At 53.3% G+C, this 22,722-nt stretch overlaps 4 protein-coding genes and 2 long non-coding RNA genes across 8 annotated transcripts in view; 3 read left to right on the forward strand and 3 right to left on the reverse strand.

Moving 5' to 3' along the window:
* HOXC4 (homeobox C4) overlaps positions 1-13,223 on the reverse strand; it is a 64,049-nt gene extending 50,826 nt beyond the window's left edge. The window contains exon 1 of one of the 2 annotated variants that reach the window (XM_053555903.1): positions 13,141-13,223. The gene's annotated coding sequence lies outside the window, so the exon portion shown is untranslated. Of the gene's footprint in view, positions 1-8,961; positions 9,053-13,140 lie in introns of those variants that run through there. The other variant, XM_053555902.1, reaches the window with a different exon arrangement.
* Positions 1,111-3,932, reverse strand: HOXC9 (homeobox C9). Its single transcript, XM_053555905.1, has 2 exons — positions 3,320-3,932; positions 1,111-1,657 (listed from the first exon to the last, which is right to left on the reverse strand). Exons 1-2 carry the CDS (start codon positions 3,855-3,857, stop codon positions 1,413-1,415), a joined length of 783 nt encoding a protein of 260 aa, XP_053411880.1. The 5' UTR covers positions 3,858-3,932; the 3' UTR covers positions 1,111-1,412.
* LOC128561547 (uncharacterized) lies at positions 4,029-5,016 on the forward strand. 2 transcript variants are annotated; one of them, XR_008373283.1, is made up of 2 exons: positions 4,029-4,337; positions 4,777-5,016. It is a non-coding gene; the product is annotated as an uncharacterized LOC128561547 (long non-coding RNA). The 2 variants fall into 2 exon arrangements; XR_008373284.1 differs by lacking the exon at positions 4,029-4,337 and adding an exon at positions 4,365-4,469.
* LOC128561540 (uncharacterized) lies at positions 6,218-10,077 on the forward strand. Its single transcript, XM_053555899.1, has 3 exons — positions 6,218-6,318; positions 7,587-7,699; positions 8,067-10,077. Exon 3 carries the CDS (start codon positions 9,080-9,082, stop codon positions 10,043-10,045), a length of 966 nt encoding a protein of 321 aa, XP_053411874.1. The 5' UTR covers positions 6,218-6,318; positions 7,587-7,699; positions 8,067-9,079; the 3' UTR covers positions 10,046-10,077.
* Positions 13,224-13,672: 449 nt separating the features above from the next.
* Positions 13,673-18,769, reverse strand: HOXC10 (homeobox C10). Its single transcript, XM_053555898.1, has 2 exons — positions 17,916-18,769; positions 13,673-14,773 (listed from the first exon to the last, which is right to left on the reverse strand). Exons 1-2 carry the CDS (start codon positions 18,652-18,654, stop codon positions 14,496-14,498), a joined length of 1,017 nt encoding a protein of 338 aa, XP_053411873.1. The 5' UTR covers positions 18,655-18,769; the 3' UTR covers positions 13,673-14,495.
* LOC128561548 (uncharacterized) lies at positions 18,328-20,077 on the forward strand. The gene is made up of 3 exons (XR_008373285.1): positions 18,328-18,450; positions 18,831-18,950; positions 19,768-20,077. It is a non-coding gene; the product is annotated as an uncharacterized LOC128561548 (long non-coding RNA).
* The last annotated feature ends 2,645 nt before the right edge of the window (positions 20,078-22,722 follow it).

Raw genomic sequence — 22,722 nt, forward strand, 5'->3', positions numbered from 1 at the left:
CCCCCAAACCAACTTTCAAACCAAACACCAGAGCGGGGTGGTGAGACAAAGATTTGGAAGAGGAGGAGAAAGGAGCTGAGACTGCACCGAGAAGTAGAAATTAAATCTAATTCTGATTGTATTGGCTTTGCCATCTTTTTCCTTCCATCCTTCTTTTGAAATTTTCTTTCTTTCCTCTCTACTTCCATCCCTTCTCTTCCCTTGTTCTACATTTTCCTTCTTTTTCTCTCAGTGCAGTCCTCAGTGCCTGCCCTGCTCCCTGAGGCCTGCCAGATCTTTCTCTAGCTGCACCCAGGCCCCTCCCAGCCTTCTTTCTCAGCCATCCCTGGAAGCACCAAAGCACCAGTGCAGTCAGGCAAGAATCCAGCCCGGGCCCTCACCCAGCACCCAACTTTCATCCTCACCTATCTCTTCCCTCCAATCTCATGTACTCATAAATTATTACAATTAATTACAGCCAGGGGAAACCATTCATGCCATGCCTCCCCCCACACTCCATCTAGCCACCAGGAAACTTGTAGGCAGCCAGCCGGGGCAGGCACAAGCTGGGCCTGGGCCTCAGTAGCCTCCACCCCGCCCCTGGAGCCCCCACCCCTACCCCCGCCCTGCCTAGAGAGAAGCGGCAGGCATTTGCCCTTCTGAGGTAGAGGGAGCCCCTTCTCTGGCTCTAGCCTCCCCTAGAAGATCCGAGCACTTGCCTCCTCCACGACAGCGGCCTGGGAACCACAAGAAGGTGAAATAACGAGAACTGGATACAGTTAGGTTTCTGGTTTTTTAAGTGACTTCGATATATTAACACAGAGCTGTTCTAACATAACAAACAGAAGCACATTACAGGACGGACGCTGGGGGTGAGAGGAAACACTGCTATGTACAGCTCAAAGCGCCGGCCTGCACCGCCCGACCCAGCCCTCGGCAAGTCCCCAGCCCTCGTCACTCAGCTCCTGGGCTGGGAATTATTATTGTGTATGTATGTGTCTTTTTTGTACAAAATCTGCATGTACAGCGCCCCAGGCCCAGGGAGGGATGGACTGGACCAAATATGATACAGGGAAAAAATAGAAATATAGCAATTCAAGTACTGGCTTCTCTGAAGAAAGGAGAAAAAAATCACGTCTGTGTGTGTCATTTATTTCGGTTGCGCTGGGGGAAGAGAACGAAGTTTTTCTCCCCACCTCCTCCTCGATGGGTAGAACTAACTCTAAAACACCAATATTTCAACACTGAACCCTCCCAAATCGCAAGAGTTTTCCTTTTCCCCTTCCTTTTTTTTTTTCTTTTTAAGCTGATTGGCTTTTCTCTATCTTGCTCTTTCATTTTCTTTCTCGTGCTCTCTCCCGCCTGGGTTGGGGTATTTTTGTGGGGTTTTTGTTTTTCCCTTGGCTGTGCTGAGGCAGCAGGCTGGGCAGGGTTTAGGATTGCTCCTTGTCGGTTTTCTCTTTATTCATCTTTTTCATCTTCATCCTTCGGTTCTGAAACCAGATTTTGACCTGCCGCTCGGTGAGATTGAGAACCCGGGCCACCTCATACCGACGGTCCCTGGTTAAATACATATTGAAGAGAAACTCCTTCTCCAGTTCCAGCGTCTGGTACTTGGTATAGGGGCAGCGCTTCTTCCTTGTGGAGCGGGCGTGGATCCAGTTGGCCACGGGGTTGCCTGGAGGGCCAAACACAGGCAGGGGTCAGTGGATCCTCTTTCCAACTCAGAACCTCTGCCACTCCACCCCCAGGCTCAGCCAGGATCCCCAAATCCAATATTTGAACCTGAATTTGGACACGTTTTGCTTTAGGAATTTTCCCCTTCTTCATTTTGCATTCTGTCCCTCCCCATCTCCCCTCTTTTCAGGTTCTAGCACCTACAACTATAGGAAATCCAAAGCTATCAAAGCTCCTACAGTCTGGTCCTCAGCTTCAAGAGTAGTAATTCGAGATATCCTCATAAAAAGTCCAAATTCCCAACCATTTCATAGGCCCATAAACGCTTCTCTCTTGTTTTTTATTTTTATAGCAAGGTCTCCCTCCTCCTCTGCTCCCTCCCATCCTCCCAGCCCACGACCAAGTCCTAAAATATTAGCAGTTCTGCTTCTTGACCCTGAGAGTCCCCAAACCCCTCACCACCTTCACTAGTGGCCCGTCTCCCTTGCTGAGAGTTCAACCCTGCTAAGGCGAATTCTCAGGGTGATGCTGGGACAGGAAAAGTCTTTTTCATCTCCCCAGAAAGCTGCTGGCCTTGGGGACAGACTCCCCTACATCTTAGTTTCTCTGTTTGGCCTCCAGTGTCCCCCTCCTGCCAGCCCCAGGACAGGCTCTGCAGGAGCCAAGCCTCCAATTTCAGGTTTATGGGAGTAGCTGAGGGCAGGGAGGGAAGCCTTCAGAGGGGTATAATTAGGCCCTGGCCCCTTATGAGGCTGGAGGTAAAGATTTCCTGCAGTCCCCTCCTGGGACTCCCCAAGACACTTCCTCACACCCAGGGGGGGTGCTGCACCCCCTCCCCTGCTGTTTCTCCTTCTCCCCCCTTTTTCTGGCTCTGTAGCTCCCACCTGCCCCCACCCCAGTCCTTCTTTGCAATACTCAGAAGGCTCCTGTCTTCCTGACTGAAGTGTGTGTGGGGGTAGAATTCTCCAATCTGGGGAGATACCCACTCCTCACCCATGATCTTCATTCTTAATTCTCCCCCACCCTCTCAGAACAGGGTTTTCAAGTTTGGTGAGACTCAGACCCCACTTTTGTCCCCTCTTCTCTCTGGAAGTCCTGATCTCTCCAAGCTCCTAGGGTTTAAAAATCCCCCAGATCCTCACCCAGTGCTTCTGGGGGAGAGGTCCATGAACCCACTGTTTTATGATTCTCTAGTGGGGTGAGGACTCCGTGCTGATTGGGAGGCAGCAGGGATAATTTCTCTCCCCAGAGTATTTCCTCTCTGTCCAGTGTTCTCCTCATCTCTCCCTCACCCCATCACAAACCATAAAGCGAACCTTGCCCCTCTGCCCCATCCCTTGGCTCTGTCTGCATTTCTTAGAAAGTGGAGACTGAGCCAAAAAGCCTGGGCTGAGAGGAGGGCAGGGGTCTCTCATCAAAGCCAGCTCCTGGGAGAGGAGCACCCCTCGACCCTCTCCCAACCTGTCTCCCTGAGCCCCCACTTCAGACCTTCTGTCCCTGAAAGCTCCCCAAGGTAATTCGCTTTTATTGAGTCCTCACCCCCTCGCCCTCGCCCCTCTCCCGCGCTCCCTGCGCTCTTCAGAGGGGCTGTAATCCGGCTCCCCCCGCCCATCCTCCCCTCCCCTCCCGCGCTGGTTGTAAAGGAAAATTGCTCCCAACTTACTGGGGTCCAGGTCGGCCTTCTCCTCTTTGTGCTTGCTGCCCGCGAGTGCGTCCGCCTCGGGCGAGGGCAGTGTCTGCGGGGCGCGGTCGCGCAGCTCCCCGGGCGAGCCGTACATGTAGTCCGGGTAGCTGCGGCCGTCGCCCGGGCCGCAGTCAGCGCGGCGCCCGGGGTAGGCGTCCGGCTTGAGGGCGTAGTGACGGCCCCCGGCCGGGAAGCTGGGGAAGGAGACGGCGCCGGACAGCGGCTCGAGCCAAGTCCGCATGTAGCGCGTGTCGGCGCCGAGGTGGGGCTGGGGGCCGTACGGGTGATATACCACGGACGACTGTGAGGGCACGGGCGCCCACGACGTGCTGAACACTGCCGGCTTGGGCGCGAAGCTACAGGACGGAAAATCGCTACAGTCCGGCACCAAACCGCTGGGTCTGGCGGCGGCGGGGTGAGCCCCCGTGGCCGGAAACCTGGACGCTAGGAGGTCTTCATTGTCGTGAGAGATGAGCGAGTCCACGTAATAGTTACTGATGGGCCCCGTCGCCGACATCGTAACAGGGTTTTACATACATAAGATTATTGTATGAACTGTATATGTACTTTTTATCTGCTCACAGAACAATCAAGGCAGGTAATTATTTTTCCAGCCTTTTCCCCGCAGCTCATTGGTTCCCCAGCCCCCACGTGATCGTATTTACCCAAAAATACGGCGCGGATCAATGCGCAGGGGCTTTTTTTCCTTGCCTTTTTTTTTTTTTCTCTCCCACCCCCTTCTCTCTGCTGATCCCCGCGACCTGCGTTTTCCTGGGGGTCCAGAACTCTGGACCCAAGGCACCAGCCAGCCACTCAGGAGGGCTCCTCTCTCATTAGAGAACCCCTTATGCCCACGTCCACTCATAAGCAGATGGCCTCCCCCCAACCAGGAGGATTCTTAATGGGGTGAAAATGCCAGTCCCCGAAGCCAGGGTTCCTGGACCCCCAGGGCCGAGCTGGGCGTGGGAGCCCCTCAGGGGTGGGGAGGCCGGCCGAGGTAGGTGGAGGAACTATTTCTTGACGTAATCCGTCTCTGTCGGCCCTGACGCTCCCGCAGTCTCTGCGCGAGCCGAGATCAGCGGTTGTCAGTTCGGAACGTGGCTTTTAAAAATGCGTTTTTAAATAGTGTGTATGTATGTATTTCTTTCAGAAGCAGCAGCAGAGAGGGAGGGAGGGTGGGAGGGGACTGGGGAAGCTAGGATGGAGGGAGGAAAGGAGGGAAAGGGGAGCGTCCTTCTGCCCACTGGCCAACTCAGCCCCTAAATCTGGGGTAGGGGAAGCCTGGGGAAGGTGCTCTGCTGGTGGGAGGGGTAGAACCTCGGGATCTCATACACCTTTATCATCAGCCTCAGAAGTATTCTCTTTGCTTTGGCACAGATATACAAGTTCCTTTATTTTAAATTTATTGTCTATATCTATTTATCTTTCTTTGCCAGCTTGAAGAAGTGGAGGAGAGATCTACACAACGTTAGTGGGGCATCTCCATTCCACCTTCCTGCTCTTCCTCCTTTGCCCCCAACTCCATCTCTGCGACACCCTTTCCCCCCCCAAAAGAAGTCACTCCCAGGCTCTAGCTACAGAGAGCCAGGGTGAGAGCGGGCAAGGCGAGAGAGCGACCTCGGTCGTGGGCAAGTAGCTTGTTTTTACGTCCTTCAATAAAATTTTTATGAGGATCATTTGATTGTTCATAAATGTGTCTTTCATTAAATAAAATTGTAGGCTGTTTTTGGAACGGGAAAAAAGCAACAGAGGAATGGGAGAACGCAGTTTCTTTGGGGGATTCGGGAATTCCAGAGGGGGCAGTGTGATTGTAGGGGAATATCTGACAACTTGGATTCCTCCCTCCAATAAGTTGGTTGCTACCCTCCTCTTTGAATTGGGGTTTCTTGCCCAGTCCTCTGCTTTCCATCAGACTGTCCTAAGGTGGCATAGTAAAGGGGGGCTTTAGGCAAACAGGAGTTTTTCAGTGTGGGTGCAAAAGATGGGGCAGGAAGGTTGGCTGGGGGGAAGAGAGAGGCAGGTGATGTCCCCCAGAGACCTGGTGCACCTGGGCAGGGTAGAGTGAGTTTGAAGGAGGGGTGCAATTTCAGGGTCAGAGGGAAGTGTCCCAGTCTGTGCCAGGGGAAATAGGCAGGCACTGAGGCTGGGATGCAGGTTCTGTAGGCAGCAGGGTAAGAGGCTTCCCAGACCCAGCCACGCCTGCCCTTCTCCTCTCCTGTCCCCAGGAGAGGACCAAATGCCAGGGGTGGGGGCAGGTGGGGGGGGCCTGGTTTTCTCTGAATCTCCGTGGATCTTTCTACTCTAGGATGGAGAAGGGCTAGAAAGAGTGTACCTAGTATGTGTGTTGGGGGGAGGAAAGTGGTGGGGGGAGAATACAGCTTTGGCCGGCAGCTCGGATCCCAGCTCCACAGGCCCCCTCCGCAGTCCCTGCTCCTCCCCCTCTCCCGTTCTTTCCTTTTCGGTCTAACAGGGCTAGGATTTAGACGCATGGAGGGGGGGGGATGAGGAAAGTGGTTGGGGACAGATGACCTGGGGGGGCCCAACCTTGTCCCCCTGGACTCCAATTGTCTTCCTCTCCCTCGGGTTAGACTAAACTGGGAAACCCAAATTACAAGAAGAAACAGAATATCTCTTTGGCCTTGATGGAGTCAGGTTAGCTGTCAATCAAAAAATCTCCCTCACTAGGTCAAGGAAAAGACTGGAGGTTCTAGTCCCCCTGCGGAGGCTTTCTCCAAATCCCCAGCGCAGCTAGCACCTCCCCCAGCCGCTGGCGGCTGGAGACCTGGCTGGCTCTTGGGCGGCTGCTAGCAGCGATGAGCAGAGACATTTAGCCTTCAGCGGGGCCCGGGGCCAGACTGCGACCAAGAGGACATCAAGGGACAGAGCCTGAGAGAGACTGAGCCTTAGACAGCCTGAAACAGCTGAACTGAAACATGGAGCCAGGCCTGAGAAAGGAAAGAAGGAAAAGGAGAATTAGGGTAAAAAGAAAAAAAGGGAGAGAATTAAAGAAAAGAAACACAAGAAGAGAGGAGAGCAGGGAAAAGAAGAGAGCCAGGAGGAGAAAGGGTGGCGATAAGCAGCCAGGACAGGGCAGGGCGAGAGCTGGCGGAGCAGCCGTGGCATTGTGCAGCCCGCTTGCTTGCTGGTCCTTTGCCGCGGGACCCGCTCCGGGCGCGGCGGCCACTTCTGTCTGGACACAAAGGAGGAAGAGGCCTCCTCTCCTGCCCCTCCTGGGAGACCTGCTCTCGTGGGTACACAAGGCCTCCAGGATATAGATTCTCATGTTGGTCCAGGCAGCCGCCAAGACGGCTGGGGGCTGAGCTACGCTCTAGCGAGGAGTGAAGAAACAGAAGAGGAAAGGTTTCACGCCTGCTCTTCCTTTGAGTCTTCTGCAGGCGACAGGGCCCTGCTGCCTCAACCTCAGCTTCCCTAGAGGAAAGAGTCCCTAAAGATCCTCTCCTATGGGCCTCCGCTATTTCTCTCAAATTGATATTGTAGCTGTAAACAGACGCCCCCTTCTCTCCTACCCCCTTTGAACACTGCCTTCTTTTCAACTTTTGAGCTGCCTGTGCACCCTGCCTGCCCACCCAGCCAAGGCAGCAGCAGCGGGGTAGTCAGTATTACCAGCCAGGATGCCTGCTGCAGTCAAATCCCCCAAGAAACCAAGGGGGAGATTGTCGCCTTTCTTTCCTTTCGGGAGCATGGACTCCGAACCCTCCCCACTCAGCCACAGGCCTGGCTATGGATCAGGAGACAGGCCTCGCCCACAGCCCCCTCCCAGCCAATGCCTCATTTTCCCTGTGCCTTGCGGAGAGAGGCAGCCTTAGGGAGTGGGGCTAGAACAGGCTAAGAGTCCCAGAGTCAACTAGGCCGAGGTCCTGCAGGTTCCACAACAGCATGTGGGTTGTAGCCCCCCATTCTGCATATTTGGAGGTGGAGTGGCAGGTCTGGGCTCTGCAGCAGACCTCAGGCTTCCCTCAAATCCAGGTTTGGGGGCACAAAGGACATGGGGGGGGGCCAAGAAGGAGGGTCTCATCTTCCTGGGGCTTAGTTACTCCTGAATTTCCTGCCATACTCTACAACTCTCCCTCACCTACACCACTCCCTTCAATTTTCCTCTGCACCCGCTGGGGCAGACTGAGGAACTCGAGGCTGCTGGGAGCCCCTGTTGGGAAGGAGGGAAACCCCAGCTTTTGCTAGCTTCTCTGAGATCCCTCTGGTTCTTAGAGTTTTCTCCATCTCTAAGGGCACAGGAGAGCCCCCTAAGGGGGAGAGGCACTCTAACTCCATCACCTCAAACCTGGGCAGCTGCGACCACAACCAAGCTAAGCACCGTGGGATGGACATTCAGAAAGACAGGTTAGAGTCCTCCCCTCCCCCTACCCCAGCCTTCCTTTTAGTGATTTAAATTCCCTGCGGTTCAATCCACACCGTCAAGTTCGGATTAAATTTAAAACAGGCCTTTCCCCACGCCCCAGTGGGCCATCCTGGCCTCCTCGGGCAGGGAGTCGGCTCCCGGCTCCTGAGCACCCGCCCTGCGCAGAGGAGGCCGTGCTCCATTTGCTTTCATTTTCCTTCTCCCCCTGAAATGGGCTAATTTCACCTCTCCGCTGCCCTCTCCCCCTCCTCGTCCCCTCCCCTGTTTCCCTCTACTTTCCCCCTTCTCTCTCCTGTTCCCTCTTTGTTGGGAAAACACACCCACACCCACACACACAACTCTTCCTAGCTAAGGCCTGCATTGGAAGCAGAAACTGAGTTCTCCTGGCCTGCAGCGAGGAGCCCAGCGTCCTGCCCCCACCCCAGGTGGGTATCTGGGATCCCTTCACACCAGGAGTCAGGCCCCCAAGCCCAGCAGGAGTGAAACCCCTCCGGCTGATGAACGTGGCCCTTTCAACGCCATGGCCTGCGGGGCCTGCCTTCTCGCCTGCGCCCCCCGCCTTGCCGGTCCGCAGCAAACGGGGCTATTTCCGGCTCCCCCAACACAGTCTGGTTTTGCAGCCTGGGAGTGGCTGGAGGGGGAGCCGCCCCAGAGCTAGGGCTGCGCTCTGCCCGGAGCCCCAGTGGCCCTGAGTGTGTTGTTACCTGATCTTTTGTGTGATGTATGTGTGGCAAGGAAATTTGCAGTGACTTTGGAGCCCAGACTGAGGAAGCGGAGGTGGCGAAAAGAGAGACAATACCAGCCCGAAGTACAATTAAGGGGCCAGAGCCGCTCGTCTCTCCCCCGCCCTCCCTGCCCGACTGCGAGCTGTCTGGCCTCAAACCTCAGGGCGACACGCGAACCTGCAGCCGGAAACTCAGCCCGGGGCGGAGGTAGCCAGAGGACTCCCCATTCAGAAAACAGGAGAAAAGCTCTCTTCCACCTCAGGGGCGCCATAACTAGCCCCGCTGGTTTGTGGAGAATCCAATGAATGAAAGTGCACATTCCGACGAATTTTCCCGATCCCCCCCCCCCGCTTTTGGAAGGAAAGTACAGGGCTTCGAGCATCTCAGACACACAAGCAAACCGCCATCTCCTGAGGCAGACAGACTCACAACATGAGTGTGAGCTTGAAATCGTACACAGGTTCAACATTCCCCGAGGAGGCCGCTTTGCCAGGCCTGGCGGGCGCCGATCTCCCTACCTTCTCTCCCTCCAGGGCCTCAGGCAGAGAGACCCAGAAGACTCGGTCCCTCTAGCTCGATCCAATCCCGCCTCGGAAGCGCCTTCGTTACCTGCTTCTGGACTCCCCATGGCTACAGATGCAGGGCAGCCGCCTCCCGCCTGGGGAGGGAAGCCCTGGCCACCACAGCCGCTGCTGCCCGCCCTCCTTCCCTCCCTCCCTCTTTCTCACCCTCCCTCCCTTTCTCCCTCCCTCGCGCTGCCGCTCTCGGGGCCCTCCCGCGGGCAACCTGCTCTGGACCAAATCCAGGTATCTCCGAAAGAGAAAAAAGAAAGGACTTCTTATGTGGAAAAGAAAGAAAGAAAGACCCTTAAGTGCATGTATTTTTCACGCTCTGACTGCGGGTTGGTCTCAGTTCAGACGTCCGGGACACCGCCCGCAGCCGCAGAGGTGTGCGGGGCCTGCTGCCTCGCCCGCGCTGACCGCCGCGCCTCGTGCTCTGAGCGCTCCACACTCTGGGCCGCCGCCCCCCGGCAGCCCAAACACCCAACAGACCTCAAGGTCCTTCCTACAGACTCAACATCCGGTTGCCTGCCTTGCCACTGGCCCCAGCCCGGGAGCCCACTCCGCTCTGTCTGCGGCCAAAGTCCACACAAATCCACCTTGTAGGTGCTCTTCCGCCCTGCCCGGACACCCCTCCTGGCCAGGCCGCCCTCCAGGCCACACTTGGGCTGCGGCCCTGCCTGCACCGGACTTCAAACCTCGTCCCCTTCACTACCGGTACAGAGCCCTGCGCCCTGGCCTTCCCTTCCACAGACCCCAGTTCCCGCGGCCGCCACCACTTCACCTGTTCTTGAGAAGGGCTGCATCTCCGAGGCGACACAAGGCAGTGGGCCTGGGCGAGGTCCCAGGGAGGCCACAGACAAGCGGCCCTGCTGAGCCCCAGCCCCTGCAGCCGGCGAGATATCTCCAAGACCAAGGTTCTCTTTGGCGAGCTCTTGCCTTTTCCTCCTTCTCCCGCAAGTCTCAAACACTCACACGCCGAGAGTTCAGCTCTATAAATCCTGCTCCTCTTTCCCATATCATAATTAAAAAAAACCAGTAGGGGAGGTTTTAACTTTTATTGCGATTTCTGGAGTTGGGCTGTGGAGCATATATTAAGTTTACGCTTACGCGCTCTCGGCGGGGAGGGTCCTTTAAGAAATAAAAATCCATCTTAATATCCGCAGACGAGAGAGATAATTTTTTCCCTCCTCTTCACGCTGTTCCTTCTGAAGACTCCCTTGCAGCGAAGCGAATAAATAATTACCATTGCCTTAGCCATGATCCACGGCCTCAGGGCCCTGGGGTGGACTCTAACCACCAGACTGGCCCTCACCTTGGCCCTATGAGACCTTATTACATTTCTTGGGATTTGGGGAAGAAGATACCCCAACCCCTGGCTCTGTGACCACCCATAAACCATCAGCTCTGAAACTGGAAATGGGGACAGAGGGACCCAAGGCATAGAAGTCATTCATTGGTGAATTTCGGACCATCAGGGACACTATTTCTAAGCCAAGTGCTCTTGAGCACCCTGCCCGTCTGGAGCTCCCTCCACCCCAACTGGCTATGTGCCTGGGGGCAGCCTGAAGACTCAGAGACTGCTGGGAGATCCCAATCCAGGGGAGCCCCTTGCCTGCTTCCCAACCAGCTGGTCTGCCTCTCTGGAAACCTCCCCATTTCCCTGAGAGCCATAGAGAGATTTGAGTACTTTCCTCCAAGGGAAGAATTTTTTTTTTTTCTCCCACAAAGGGATAGGAAACAGAAAGACTGATAATTCAACTGGGGAAATGAAAGGCTCTATTCCCATTTTCTCCTCCAGCTTTTTTAGGGGTCAAAAGAAATCTCTTTGTGTAAAAGAGAGATTTAAAAATGAGTATGCTTATGAATATATACAGGATACTTGAGGGAGTCTAGAGGAGACAGGGAGGTAGAAACAGAGACCTACAGTCATACGAGGTTGCATACTTCCCCCTCCAGCTGATGACTGCAATAATATAGAACTCCATGTATATATTACGTTACAGGGACATGATTTTGTTCCTTGTTTGGAAGTTCGTAATAATTCCAAAGTAAGAGAGCCAAGAACCTGACCTTCTTGTGGCATCTCTGAGAATAGGGGTGTATCTCCTAGGTCTCTCTGACCCCTCCCCCATTTTTTTTCCAGGCAAAGAAACCTCTTTTGAGAACCTTCTTTCTAGAAACCCCCGGCCAGAATCTAAGAACCCGAGGGGGAAAGGAGTGAAGGAAGCTTTGCAAAGTTTCATATTGCTCAGATTTCCTTTTACCCCATTATCCTCCCCTCCTCCCACTGACATCAGCCAACAGCCTTTCCAACAACATGGTAACAGTGGGCACAGGCAGCCTCTGTTCATCCAGATATTTCCACACACAGCAAAAAGACAGGCAGCTGCCTGACAGCCAAAGACACACAGACCAAGGCCTATAAACCACAGACAGCTAAACAGAGACCAGAGTCAGATTTTTGTCCTAATGTTTCCCAGTAGGGTGTGTGTGTGTGTGTGTGTATGGGGATGGTTCTACTTGGACTTGATGGCTTTCCTCTAATGTACTAACACCCCAAATATGCCTTTACCCTAGAGATGGAGCTATGAAAATGGAAGGGAAGGTGGCTGGGCTGACACTCAGAGTTGCCCAACACTTGGGACCTCCAGACACCCCTCTTTTCTAAGAAAGCTCCAACCCTAGCCAACTGGAGGCATATTCTTTGCTTGGAGGTGGCAGATGAGGGAAGCTAAACATTCCAGAGACTTCCTTCTCTTTCTGTGCTCCACTCTCTCCTAATGATTCTGCCCCACCCTGCTGCCCAACTGAGCTGGCCAGCCAGGCCACCTCTTAATCAAACTCCTGAATTTCCTTGGAATTGGCTGGACCGTCTTTGTCTGTGTCCATCAGCTGGGCCCAGGAGACAATAGCTGCAGGAAAAACTCCTCTCCCCCAGTCACAGTGATTGGGACGGGCTGAAGAGGGAGATCGCATAAAGCAGGGTTCTCCAGACTTGTCCCACAGCCACACTCACAGCTTGCCCTCCTTGGTCTGCACCCACTTAGCCTTATCTAGGAGGGGGCTGTGGGGCAGTCCCACTGGGGAGGGAAGAAGCAGGAGAGGTGGGTTGGGGCTCTCGACGAAAACCGACTGATGTAACTCAGGCAGTTTCTTGTTGCCGAGTTCAAAACTCAATCCCAACAACATGAAACTACCTAAGCCACAGATCAGCTGAGCGAGCAGGGCGGGAGATTCAGCTTTGCATCTATCCGGAGGAGAAGGGAAGGGGGTTGGGGAAGGAAGAAATTCAGCCCCGTCCCCCTTTCCGCCCCCACAACCTCCCTAAGGACTAAAGCGTAGACTTTGGGTGGCTGGGTGGGTAGGGGGTCTGACTGCCTTCATCAGTTTCTGGTCTAAGCAAATCGCTCAGGGAAGATCTGGTGAAATGGGACCGCTAGCCGCCAAATCCCCGCCCCACCCCCAGCACCGCAGTGGAGCTATTCCCCTGCATCTGGCCCTGGCCCTGGGGGAAGCTGGATCTTCCTTCCGCTCTTGAGCTAGGTGCCCTGTCTTATCCATCTGGCTTTCGTGGGCTCTCCTCCTAGACGCCCTCTGATCCTCAGCTTGGTTTAGGCTTCCCAGTGAATATGGATGGCCGAACCACAGTCTTGTGCTCTGGAGCTACTTCCAATCAGGCCACTTGCCTGGCAAAGCCCCACAGCCAGAGTGTGGGGAACAAGAGCCTGGACAAGGCTCATGCCCAAACCAGCAAAAAGCAAGAAAACGTAAGCTTTGAGCTCTCCAACCCTCTCTACTCCCCTCCCCCCTCAAACAGACGACCAGATTGAGCAACACCTAAACCAAGTGTCTACCTTGAGGGGACCCTAAGTGCCCCAAAAGGTAAAGAAGCCAAAACCACCAATTTACTCCTTTAACCACAGAACCCACGGCAATGGGCCGGGGAAGGGAGGAGAGGGAGCTCATGGTTGCTGCCCTCCGCTGCCAGTGGCCACAGGCAAGCCTGGGCTCTCAGCAAGCATAGGTGCCCGAAACACCTTCTTCCAGGCTCTGCCCGGTGCACGCCGGGCACCTGGGGACGCCGTTAGTCCCCACTCTGCCGCCAAGAGAAGAACAAGAAACCGCTTCTCTTACCTTGTCGCTGCCTCCTCCTGCTGCTGCTGGCGCTTCTGTTAGCTGCTGTTGAGGTAGGGGGCTAAGCTCCTCATGCCCCTCTGGCGGTTAAGTTTATTCCTTTCCTTGGATAGGTGGGGGGGTTCTTGGGGTGCCCCCAGCAGCAGTGGGGTGCGCCCAGCCCAGCACCCCAGGCAATCAGATCCGTCTGCTCCTCAAGATTGCAGTTTGCTCTCTGCCTCTTTCCCTCCTCCAGTCACCTTTAAATGCATCTTTTACTGCAGCACCACATTATATTTGCAGATCATAAAATCCACCTCTCGCGCGCACCAAGACCGTCCTGACATTACTGTTTTATGACCTTGACTTATTGTGGTCACCTGGATAATATTTAAATCAACGTTATGGTCTCTCACTTACATTAAACCCGCCACGAGACATTCTAGAAAGGCTCTAGGAGATGAGTCAAACACAAAACACACACATCCACACACTCTGCCTCTTTAGGGGAGGGAGGTGTTGCTAAAAAACACTAAAAACAGAAAACCACCCATTTGAAGATTACGATTCTGGAAATTTATTAGGATTTTTTTCTCCATTAAGGAAGCTACATGCAAAAGATACAACATACAGAATATCTTTAAATAACACAACTCCCAGACAGAGACAGGGCAATATTGGGGAGCATTCTTTGCTTTGCTATGTTCTATTTTTAATTTTTTTTGTTCCTCTGGATGGAATTTCTGAGATGTTAGTGGGTGGGGGGTATAGGGGTGCTGGGAGGGGGTGGGAGAAAAGCAGAAAGCAGTACAAATACGAGACTTCAAGCAGATTCTCAGAGTGACTGGGAGGTAAAGACACCGAGAGGGTTTGGTGGAGGCGCTGGGTGCTACGACAAACACACAAACACTAGCCGAACTTTCCAAAACGTCTATTATTCTAAGGAGGAAATGCAGCAAGGAAGGAGTGATTCTGACTGTGCTCTGCGAGATTACAGACCCTCTCTGGTTGAATTTTTCTTTTTTCCCCTTATAAGCGGGTGGATTCGATCTTAACTTTGCATGGAGAACACAGAATACTATGGGTGAGTGCGTGGGTGAGTGAGAGGTTGACACACACACCAGCCACACTCTCACCCCATATATGAGGGCACACATCACACCCCACACCCTACCACCCCATTTCTCATGCTTTAGGTGGAAGCATCTTCGCAGCACAAACCATAGGTCCCTTGGAAGGAAGAGTCTGAGGTCTTTGCCTTTTTTGCAGGCGCGTTGCATTTATACTCAGGGAGGGAAAAAAAAATATCACCAGGCACAAAGGGAGGAGGGGCGGGGAAAGGAAGGAGGAGGGAGGGAGGAGGGGAGGCCGCACACTCAGGTGAAATTAAAATTGGAGGTCAGTTCCCGGATCCGATTCTCTCGGTTCATTTTCTTGAGTTTCATTCTGCGATTTTGAAACCAGATTTTGACTTGTCTGTCTGTAAGGTTAATGGTCTTGCTAATCTCCAGGCGGCGCTCTCGCGTCAAATACATATTGAACAGAAATTCTTTCTCCAATTCCAGCGTCTGGTGTTTAGTATAGGGGCACCTCTTCTTCCTTCCGCTCTTTGCTGTCAGCCAATTTCCTGTGGTGTTTTCTGCCTTTATCTCCTCTGTTAAAAATAACATTATTTACATAAGTATCCCTCAAAGAACAAAAATCCTCTCAGCCTGCAGCCTTTGCCAGCCTGCTGTGGGGTGGCTGAGGGAGCACAGGGGAGAGGCTCTTGCCCCATGGGCCTGGCTGGCGGGGTCCTCTTGAACTCAGGGTTCTTAGAATTTTTTAGGGTTTAAACTTTTAGGAGAGAAAGGGAGGAGGTTCTTGCCTCCAAGCCTTTATAAAATTTAAACACCCAAGTCCACCTTAACTTGTAACAGATCCTGAGCACTCTTGCTTTCCCCTATCTTGCTTACCCCAGAGTGTGCCCTAAAGCTTGCCAGGCCCTCCTTTTATTCTGTTCTGTTCAAGCTCTGGAAAAATCCAACAAAATGGAAAAGCATTTACCAGGCCCCAAACCAGAGTACAGAGTCCACCTGCAGCCCAGAGTTATTCCCAGAGAGCTTTGACCCTTTTCAACTCAGTGGAGGGACTGTATCCCAGCCTCTGTGGCCAGAGGCCATTGCAGTTGTCTCTACACCCAGCTCTTTACTCCCACCTGAGTTGCCACAGAGAGACTCTGCCATATGAGATCTCCCTGGTTTCCATCTCTTCTTCTCCTGGCCATTTCCCCTGGGTATGTTAGCTGAGGCAGGGGAACTTGTGAGAGCAGCAGAGGTCAGGGGCAACAGCTCTGGGGAATGCTGAGGGGTCTCAGACAACTTCCCTGGCCAGAGAACCTAGGTCAAGGGAAAGAGATATCCTGAAGAAACGCAGCTGCTTAGAAATCTCCTGCCCATTGTGCATATGTAGATGTGTATACCTGCAAGTACCTGTGTTTACCTGCAGAGCTGCACACACCTATATACATAAGTACCCATACACATAGATATACATACTTATATAAGGAAAACTATAGTCTAGTGTGTATTTCCCATTATCTTAATTGATAGCTTCTCTCTTTGGCACACATTCTTGCTGAAATGGACCAGCCTTGCTCCTCAAGCAGCAGAACAGAACTTGGCCATCTTTTTAGGGGAAAACATAGTGTCCAAAGTCCTGAGGGGGTACCCAGAAAAGGACTTTGCTGATGGTTCTGAGCTCTCTTTCTCCTTTCTATGTCAAATGAAGCTACCAAGTTCCTGATCTTATCTTGATGAGGGTGAGGTGAAGTGAGGGCCCTAAGTTAGGAATCAGGAAACACCAAAAAAAAAAAAAAAAAAAAAAAGAAAAGAAAAAAGCCAACTTAGGCTAGAGTCTAAAAAATCTGAATGTCTTTACTTATTTTCATGCTTCTGCACCTACAGCATCCTGCCAAATTGTTTACAGGCTCTCCACATCTAATTCTGCCTTGCTTATTTTCTTATGGGGGTTGTTGGGTTTGTGGGGGGACAACAGAAATAATAAATAGGGAAGTTTAGCAGAAAGCTCTTTTGCCTCTGGTAGAGACACCAAAATGAGGGGGGATAAGAAGGGCACAGGAGGCAGGGGTAAGATGGGGGATTAATTGAAATGGAGGGCTCAGGTTGTGGAGACAGCAGAGGAGAAAGGGCAGCCTACTAGAATGGGTGTAGGTAAAGAGGGGAACTTGTTAACCTTGACTTTGCTTTTGGTGGGGCTAGAACTTAGCTTTTCCTACCCTAAATCTGCACCCCAACCAAACTCAGTATCCGTAAGGAGGGTAAAAAATAACCCTTCACACTGCACATGTGCCACAGGGAAGGCTTAATGGGTGTGGGCACCTTACTCTCCCCCTCATTCTCAGGAATACTCAGTGTTCATCTGGTCAGTAACTTTACCGGCTGATTCACCAAGGCCACTTTTGGAGAGCAGATCCAAGAGGATGAGGCTCTGCCCTTGCCCGCCAAAAGATTGCCTGTGCATGTGTGAGCGGGCATGTGTGAGTGTGCAAGGAGCATGCAAGATGGGTGTGTGTGTGACACAGGTCGCCGTCAGGCATGCGTGTGCGTCGCATCCATATACAAAGCACCAGAAGATCCAGGCCACCCCAGCCTGCTCCGCTCTCAGTATTTCATCTGCCTCTTCACCCAGTGAGTCCCTCTTGCATTCTGTGGCCAGTAGCCGGTGTCACGGGGAACAGGTTTATTCCTCCCGGTTGGGCCTTTTCCTGTGCTTTTTGCTCCAACTTTTCAGGAAAAGTCGTTCCCCTCTGCCTCACTCCCCTGTTCCAGTTTCTTCCACATTCTTTCCCCAGGTGTCAGAGAAAGGTCTTAAAGGCCTCCAATCTCTACAGCAGAAATGAATCTTGAACCCTGAGCTTGAACTCTAGCTAGGCTTTCTCTCTCCGATCCAAATCACAATGAAATCCAACCAAAGCCACACTCCCTTTCTGGAGAAAACCTCCTGCCACGCACACAGAAATTTCCCAACCAGTCATTTGTGAGCTGCTTTTGGAAACCAATAAAAAAGTGTAATTTAACTAGAAAAAAAGGGGGAAAAATGCAAAAGAGGAAACAAAAACAACATTCCAAATGCCCTGTTCCAACGCCATCCCCAAGCCAGGCATCTGGAGGAGGGAGGGACGTGGCGGGCAGCCCTTCACCTCCACGTCTTCCGGCCACAGCCCCGCTGCTCCAAACAGAAGGAGCCCTAGCTGAGCCCCAAACCAAAGAAGCCCAAACTGCACGCACAAATCAGACCCACAAACAACAAATCGCGTTTCGCAGGAAACAATTTTCAACCAGGAAAAGGCAGTAAAGAGAAATCGCCCATCTCCCAAGCCTTCCCTAGTCCCTGGCCCAAGATCGCCATTTTAAGCTTTTTTCACTCCTCTGACCTGGGGTGGGGGAGTTGGGAGAGACACCAGACCCCAAGAACACCAGCATTCAGAAAATAAACCAAAGCCAGCACTCGCCCTTGATCACCAGTCCTGGGCAGCACACAGCGTCTGCAGGATGCCCGCGGTGCGCACTGCCTCCGCCTTAGCACCCACGGCCAGGCGGGCCAGGCACCTCCAAGTATCGGCTTACCTTCCTCTAAATGACCTGCCAGTGGCCTGGAGCTCAGCAAACACTAGTCACAAGCCAGGTCGCGTTCCCCGGGCCTCCTTGGGCCAATCCTCTGCCTGCCCCCAACCCTGGTCACCAAGACCAAGTGCCCAGGCGTCCCAGCCGGCCAAGCGGCCCAGGCGGCCTTACCTTTCGCTTCGTTATCCGAGGTGTCCGGGCTGGAGTCGGCGGTCTTGGCCCGCTCCTTTTCGCTCTCGGAGGGGCTACCTTTTGGCCCCACCAGGCTCTGCTCCGTCTTAATCTCATTGGGACTGGGGGTCTGGCTGTCGGACTTGGGGGTCTCAGGGAAACTCACTTTACCCCCGAGCTGAGACGATTCCAGATGTTCGGCGCGAGGGTTGAGACTGGCCCGCTGTTCAAAAGGGGCTTCGAAGTCGTTGGCCCCGGCACAGTGGGGCGTCTTGTCCAGCGCGGAGTAGCTGGGGCTGGCGCGATAGTAGCTGGGCACTGGCACCTCGTGCTCCCCGAGGCAGGACTCCGGCAGGGGGTGGGAGTACAGAGCTGCCTCGGGGCCACTTTTTGCCCGCTTCTCTGCGCTGTACATGCAGCAGACATTCTCCTCCTTGACACTAGGTGGGTAGGAGCAGGAGGACAGCGGCCTGCCAACAGGTTGTTCCAGGCGATAGGCGGCTTTGGGGTCGCCCCAGGAGTCCAGCTGCGAGAGGTAGGACGGATAGGTGTTGAGGGCGAGGTTGGGGCTGCCGCCCTCGTCCCTCTTGGAAAGCGAGGGGGCGAGCCCGCAGCCCCTCATCACCCCGCAGTTGAAGTCACTCCCAGATTGCATATACATGCCTGCGCTCCGGCTATAGCGCTCTCCTCCGCCCGGCTCCGCGTACGAGTTCGGAGTTACATTGCGAGGGCATGTCATTTTCAGAGAGAGGGGTTTTTAAGGAGCAATACTACAGCGGAGGAGCTGACATCTTTTTTTTCCCCCCATCCGGGAGGGGGGGCGCGGTTAGAGGGGAGGGAGGAAAAAGAAGGGGAGGGGGCAAATATCAGCTCCATAATTATCCGCGCATTCGGTCCTCACCATGTGACGACTAGACCAATGGGATTTGAAAATGGCCTTGATGATTCAGACGGCCGTGACGTCAGCGGGGTCAAGTTGTCGGCAGGCGGAGCGCGCATCGTGGAGTAACAGCGCCACCTAGCAGCTGCCTCGGGGTAGGGGCACTGGAGCCCTTCCCTGCGAACAAAGGAAGCGCCCCCCGGGGCAGCAGGGGTGGTAGGGGGGTGGAAGGAGATTGGGGGGGGGGGTTCTGGAGAGAGTGGGGTTTGTTTACGCGGGAACCAGTCTGTGACTCCTGGGGACAGGGGGTGGAGGGGGGTGAAATGCAGGAGAGAGGGAGAGAGAAAGGCAACCCAAGGCTCAAAACAGTCAAATTCAAATTAAAAGGTCAAGACACGATTCAGGTACTTCTTCCCCTCTCTTCATCTCCCCCTTCCTTCTCTTGGGCCCCTGTGCTAGCTTCTTCCCATGAGTGGGAGCGGGGTGAGGGTTTTTTATTTTATTGAGGTAGGGGAGGTCTTATAGAGAAAAGGGGGGAAAGTTAAGGAATCTCAAACAGGATTAAAGTTTCTGCTCCCCTGCCTCCACATTCCTCAGGCTTGGTCCTTGAGGCTGGGGGCTTGGGGACCGCGGGTCTAGGAGGTTGGTTGAGTTGCAGATTCCCTAAGGGAGTTGGCGGGGGAGTCTCCAGTCTTTGGGATGGGCCAGGAGGGGATCACAGTCACTTCTGGGCTGATCAGGAAAGAAGGTTCGGAGTGGATGTAGGATAGGGTAAGGAGGAGGAAACCGGCGATCAGAGGCACCGGCTCTCTAACCCGGGAGCTAGCGGCCTGGCCCAGGCGAGTGGCTGACTCCCACCGCCCATCACCATCTCAGTGACCGGAGGGCTTTGGCCTTGGAACCGGTTCGGCTGCTTTGCTCTAGGCCCTGGCGGCCCTCGCTTTCTGCTTGACCTTGCCCCCACTAAAACAGGGAAGATTCCCGGAGAGAAAGAGGAAACCCGCCGAACTTGGCTAGTTTGGAGGAGTCACGTATCACACGGGAGACCAGGACGCAAGACGTAACAAAATCCGACCCAGAGAAGTGTTCTTTACAGAGCGAATGGGCTAGGAGCATTTTTGAAAGAAGAAAGACCAGTCTGTTTTTGTTGTTTTTTAATAAAGAGAAGAAATCAAGGGAAATGTATGTTCGTAATAGTTCTTTCCGTTTCTCCATCGCCTTTCTTCCAAAGCGAACTAAACTCTCCACCCCTTCCTCAGGAAACGGAATCCGGAGAAAAACTTGTCTTTCCGGTCGCCCCGCATTTTTTCCTGGACAGAGCCTTCGGTTTCGAGTTTCTGAGGGGCTACAGGCTGGAGGGGAGAGGACTAAGCCGGAGCGCCCGGGCGAGGAGAAGTGAGGAGGCTAGACGGCTTCTAAGAAGGCCCAAGCCGGCACCGGTAGAAGACGGCGGAAAGAAATCCTCTGAGTTCCCCCATCCATCCAAGGGTGGAGAGAGAGGGCTCAGGGGTCTCTGAAGTCCAGAAAACTTGAAGAAAATGTGACTGGAAGAGTATGTGACTTGCTTGCAGGACGGGCCAGGGGTGATTTGAAATGGTTTTGTGTTTTCATTTGCAGGGGTCGCGGTGGCCTCAGCATGGGGGTTGTCCAGGACAAGGTTAGGCTGTTTAGGCCCCAGAGGAGACTTGGGACAGCCTGGGCAGCAGTCAATCCAGGGAGCCATTTGTCCCACCGCCCATCCCGCGGGAAACAGCAGAGACTTTATGGCCACTCTGTTTGTATTATCTGCATAAGTCTTTCCCCACCAGTTTGATCGAAACAGTTCCCTTTTACGAGGACCCAACGAAAATTTCCCGTCATATTTATCAGCTGGGGATAAAAATTTAGTATGGGAGCTGATATTTCCTCATTTATGGGACGATGAAATTAAAGACCAAAGCAATTGAGAATTATATGGCTTTGGGGGGTTCCCTCCCCCACTCTTTCACATCTCCTTTATTTTTCTGCCTGGTGTGCCTGTCCATGGAGTTTAGCGTCCCATTCTCATGCCATTGCTCCCCTACCCCCTGTTTTGGAGACTGGTGGGCCCTTTCCCCCACAGCCAGGTACCCCTCGGCCATCTCAGCTTTTCCTGTTTTTTTCTCTAGGTGTTAGTGGCTTGGGGCTAGGATGGCAGTACTGGAGACCGTGCCCGGGCCAGGCTGGCGTTCATGAGAGATTTGAAGGGAAGAAACTCGAAGAGGACAGGTTTGAGCTCAGCTTGGGAGAGTGTTGGGTCAGTCGGCAGAGGATAGTGGAGGGGATAAATTTCATTCAAACAAGCCTCAAGGCAGAACCTAGGGAACCAGCAGAAAAGGAGTAGAATCACTGGGCTTCAGACCCCCTAGCAGCCTGGCCCCCATCCCAAGCCCACCTCTCACCTCAGATGTGGGAGGGGATGGAGTTGCTTCAGAATCCCTGCCATTATTAATGGAAATAATGCCCCTGGGAGAAGAAGCCTCCTCCCGCCTAGACTCTCTCCTCTTCACAAGAAGGAATAGTGTTTAAAGTTGAAATAATTAGAAGTATGATAAACATGGCCCATTAATGAAAAAAGAAATCAAATTCATCAGCCTAAGTGAGACCCCCGGTGGGACAAATGTTTGCCTCTAATTATGCAAGATAAACGAAAACGCTGCACTGTTAAAGCAGAGCCGCTTGGACGCAGACTTGAATAATTTGTTGGGTTTTTGCAGACTTTGGGATTCTGCCTCAGTGGAGGTAAAAGGAAGGAAAAAGTGAGCGTGAGGACTGGACTGGGAAAGCATTTGTGCGGGTCTGGGTCCCAGCCCTGCCCCCTTGGGCTCAGTCTTTCCGGAGGCCACGAGCAAAGGCCCTTTCAGTCCTATTGTCCAGGCCTGGCGTTCAAAGGCACACAGGCTGCCACTGCCACCCCGCCTGCCGCCGCCGCTGCCCTACCAGGCACCCATCGCCCTGCCTCACAGGGCCAAGACCCTCCAGACTGTGCCCTTGGCCACTGGATTGGGATCCAGGGGAAACTTGTGTAGCTAGATTCATCCCCATATGGACTCTTATTAATCCATTTCTCCAACTTTCTGGAGTACCGAGAGACCTGCTACCTACCCTAACTCTGGGGCTTCCCCTTCTTACCTCAACTGTGGAAATGAAAATCCAGAGTCTGCAGGACAGAAAGGGGCTCAAGCGGTAAATATGTTTTGATAAATCCCACCCACCCTCAGAGCACTTCCCCAGGTACCCAGACCCTGGAAGGGCAGCGGGGCCTCCTTCCGCCTGTGGGGCTGTGAGCAAAGGAGAGGAGGAGGGTTCAGGAACTCCGTGAATACTCCAGGAGGATCCAGCGGGTTCTGCAGGGCAGGCCAAGGGCTGGGGCGCCAGGGGCCCCCATGTGAGAGTAGAAGAAGGAAAATGTAACACTCAAGAAACAGAAAGGCTGCTTTCCTGGCTGTAGCCCTCAAAGCACCCCAGAAGCATCCTGATTTTGCCAGCGAAAATTATCAGAGTTTCCCCAAGAGGTTAAGAAAGTCATCTGGGAAATTCTGAAATGAGGGGAAAAGGACGAGTGGCTCTCCCTTTGGGATAAAATAATAAAATAAGATAAAATAAAAATAGAATGTGTGCATTGAAATCTCTTCAAGCAAAATGGAAAACAAAATCACACTAGTAATTGCACGTTTTTTTCTTCTTGTTTTGGAGGCCAAGACAAATCCTGTTCCCAAAACTTGAAGGAAAGATTTGCTTTTCTTCTTTACTAGTTTTATTCAAGGCTCTGTCCTAGCTGATTGGAAGCAGAGAAATCCCAGACAAAATGTGGAATGTTCAGAGACCCAGAACAAAAAATGGTTTTCAATTTTGAACAGGTAGGAGCGAGAGGTAGAAGGCTGAGGGCGCTTCCTGGTCTAATCTGGA

This window comes from Nycticebus coucang, chromosome 12 (genome assembly GCF_027406575.1).
Source record: "Nycticebus coucang isolate mNycCou1 chromosome 12, mNycCou1.pri, whole genome shotgun sequence".
In the NCBI taxonomy this organism is placed as follows: domain Eukaryota; kingdom Metazoa; phylum Chordata; class Mammalia; order Primates; family Lorisidae; genus Nycticebus; species Nycticebus coucang.

Coding starts and splice junctions, on each gene's coding strand:
- HOXC9 (XM_053555905.1), bottom strand. CDS start 3,857: ATGTCGGCGACGGGGCCCATCAGTAACTATTACGTGGACTCGCTCATC. Junction 1,658..3,319: donor GAAGGCCGACCTGGACCCCA/GTAAGTTGGGAG, acceptor TTGGCCCTCCAG/GCAACCCCGTGGCCAACTGG.
- LOC128561540 (XM_053555899.1), top strand. CDS start 9,080: ATGCAGGGCAGCCGCCTCCCGCCTGGGGAGGGAAGCCCTGGCCACCAC.
- HOXC10 (XM_053555898.1), bottom strand. CDS start 18,654: ATGACATGCCCTCGCAATGTAACTCCGAACTCGTACGCGGAGCCGGGC. Junction 14,774..17,915: donor CTCGGATAACGAAGCGAAAG/GTAAGGCCGCCT, acceptor TATTTTTAACAG/AGGAGATAAAGGCAGAAAAC.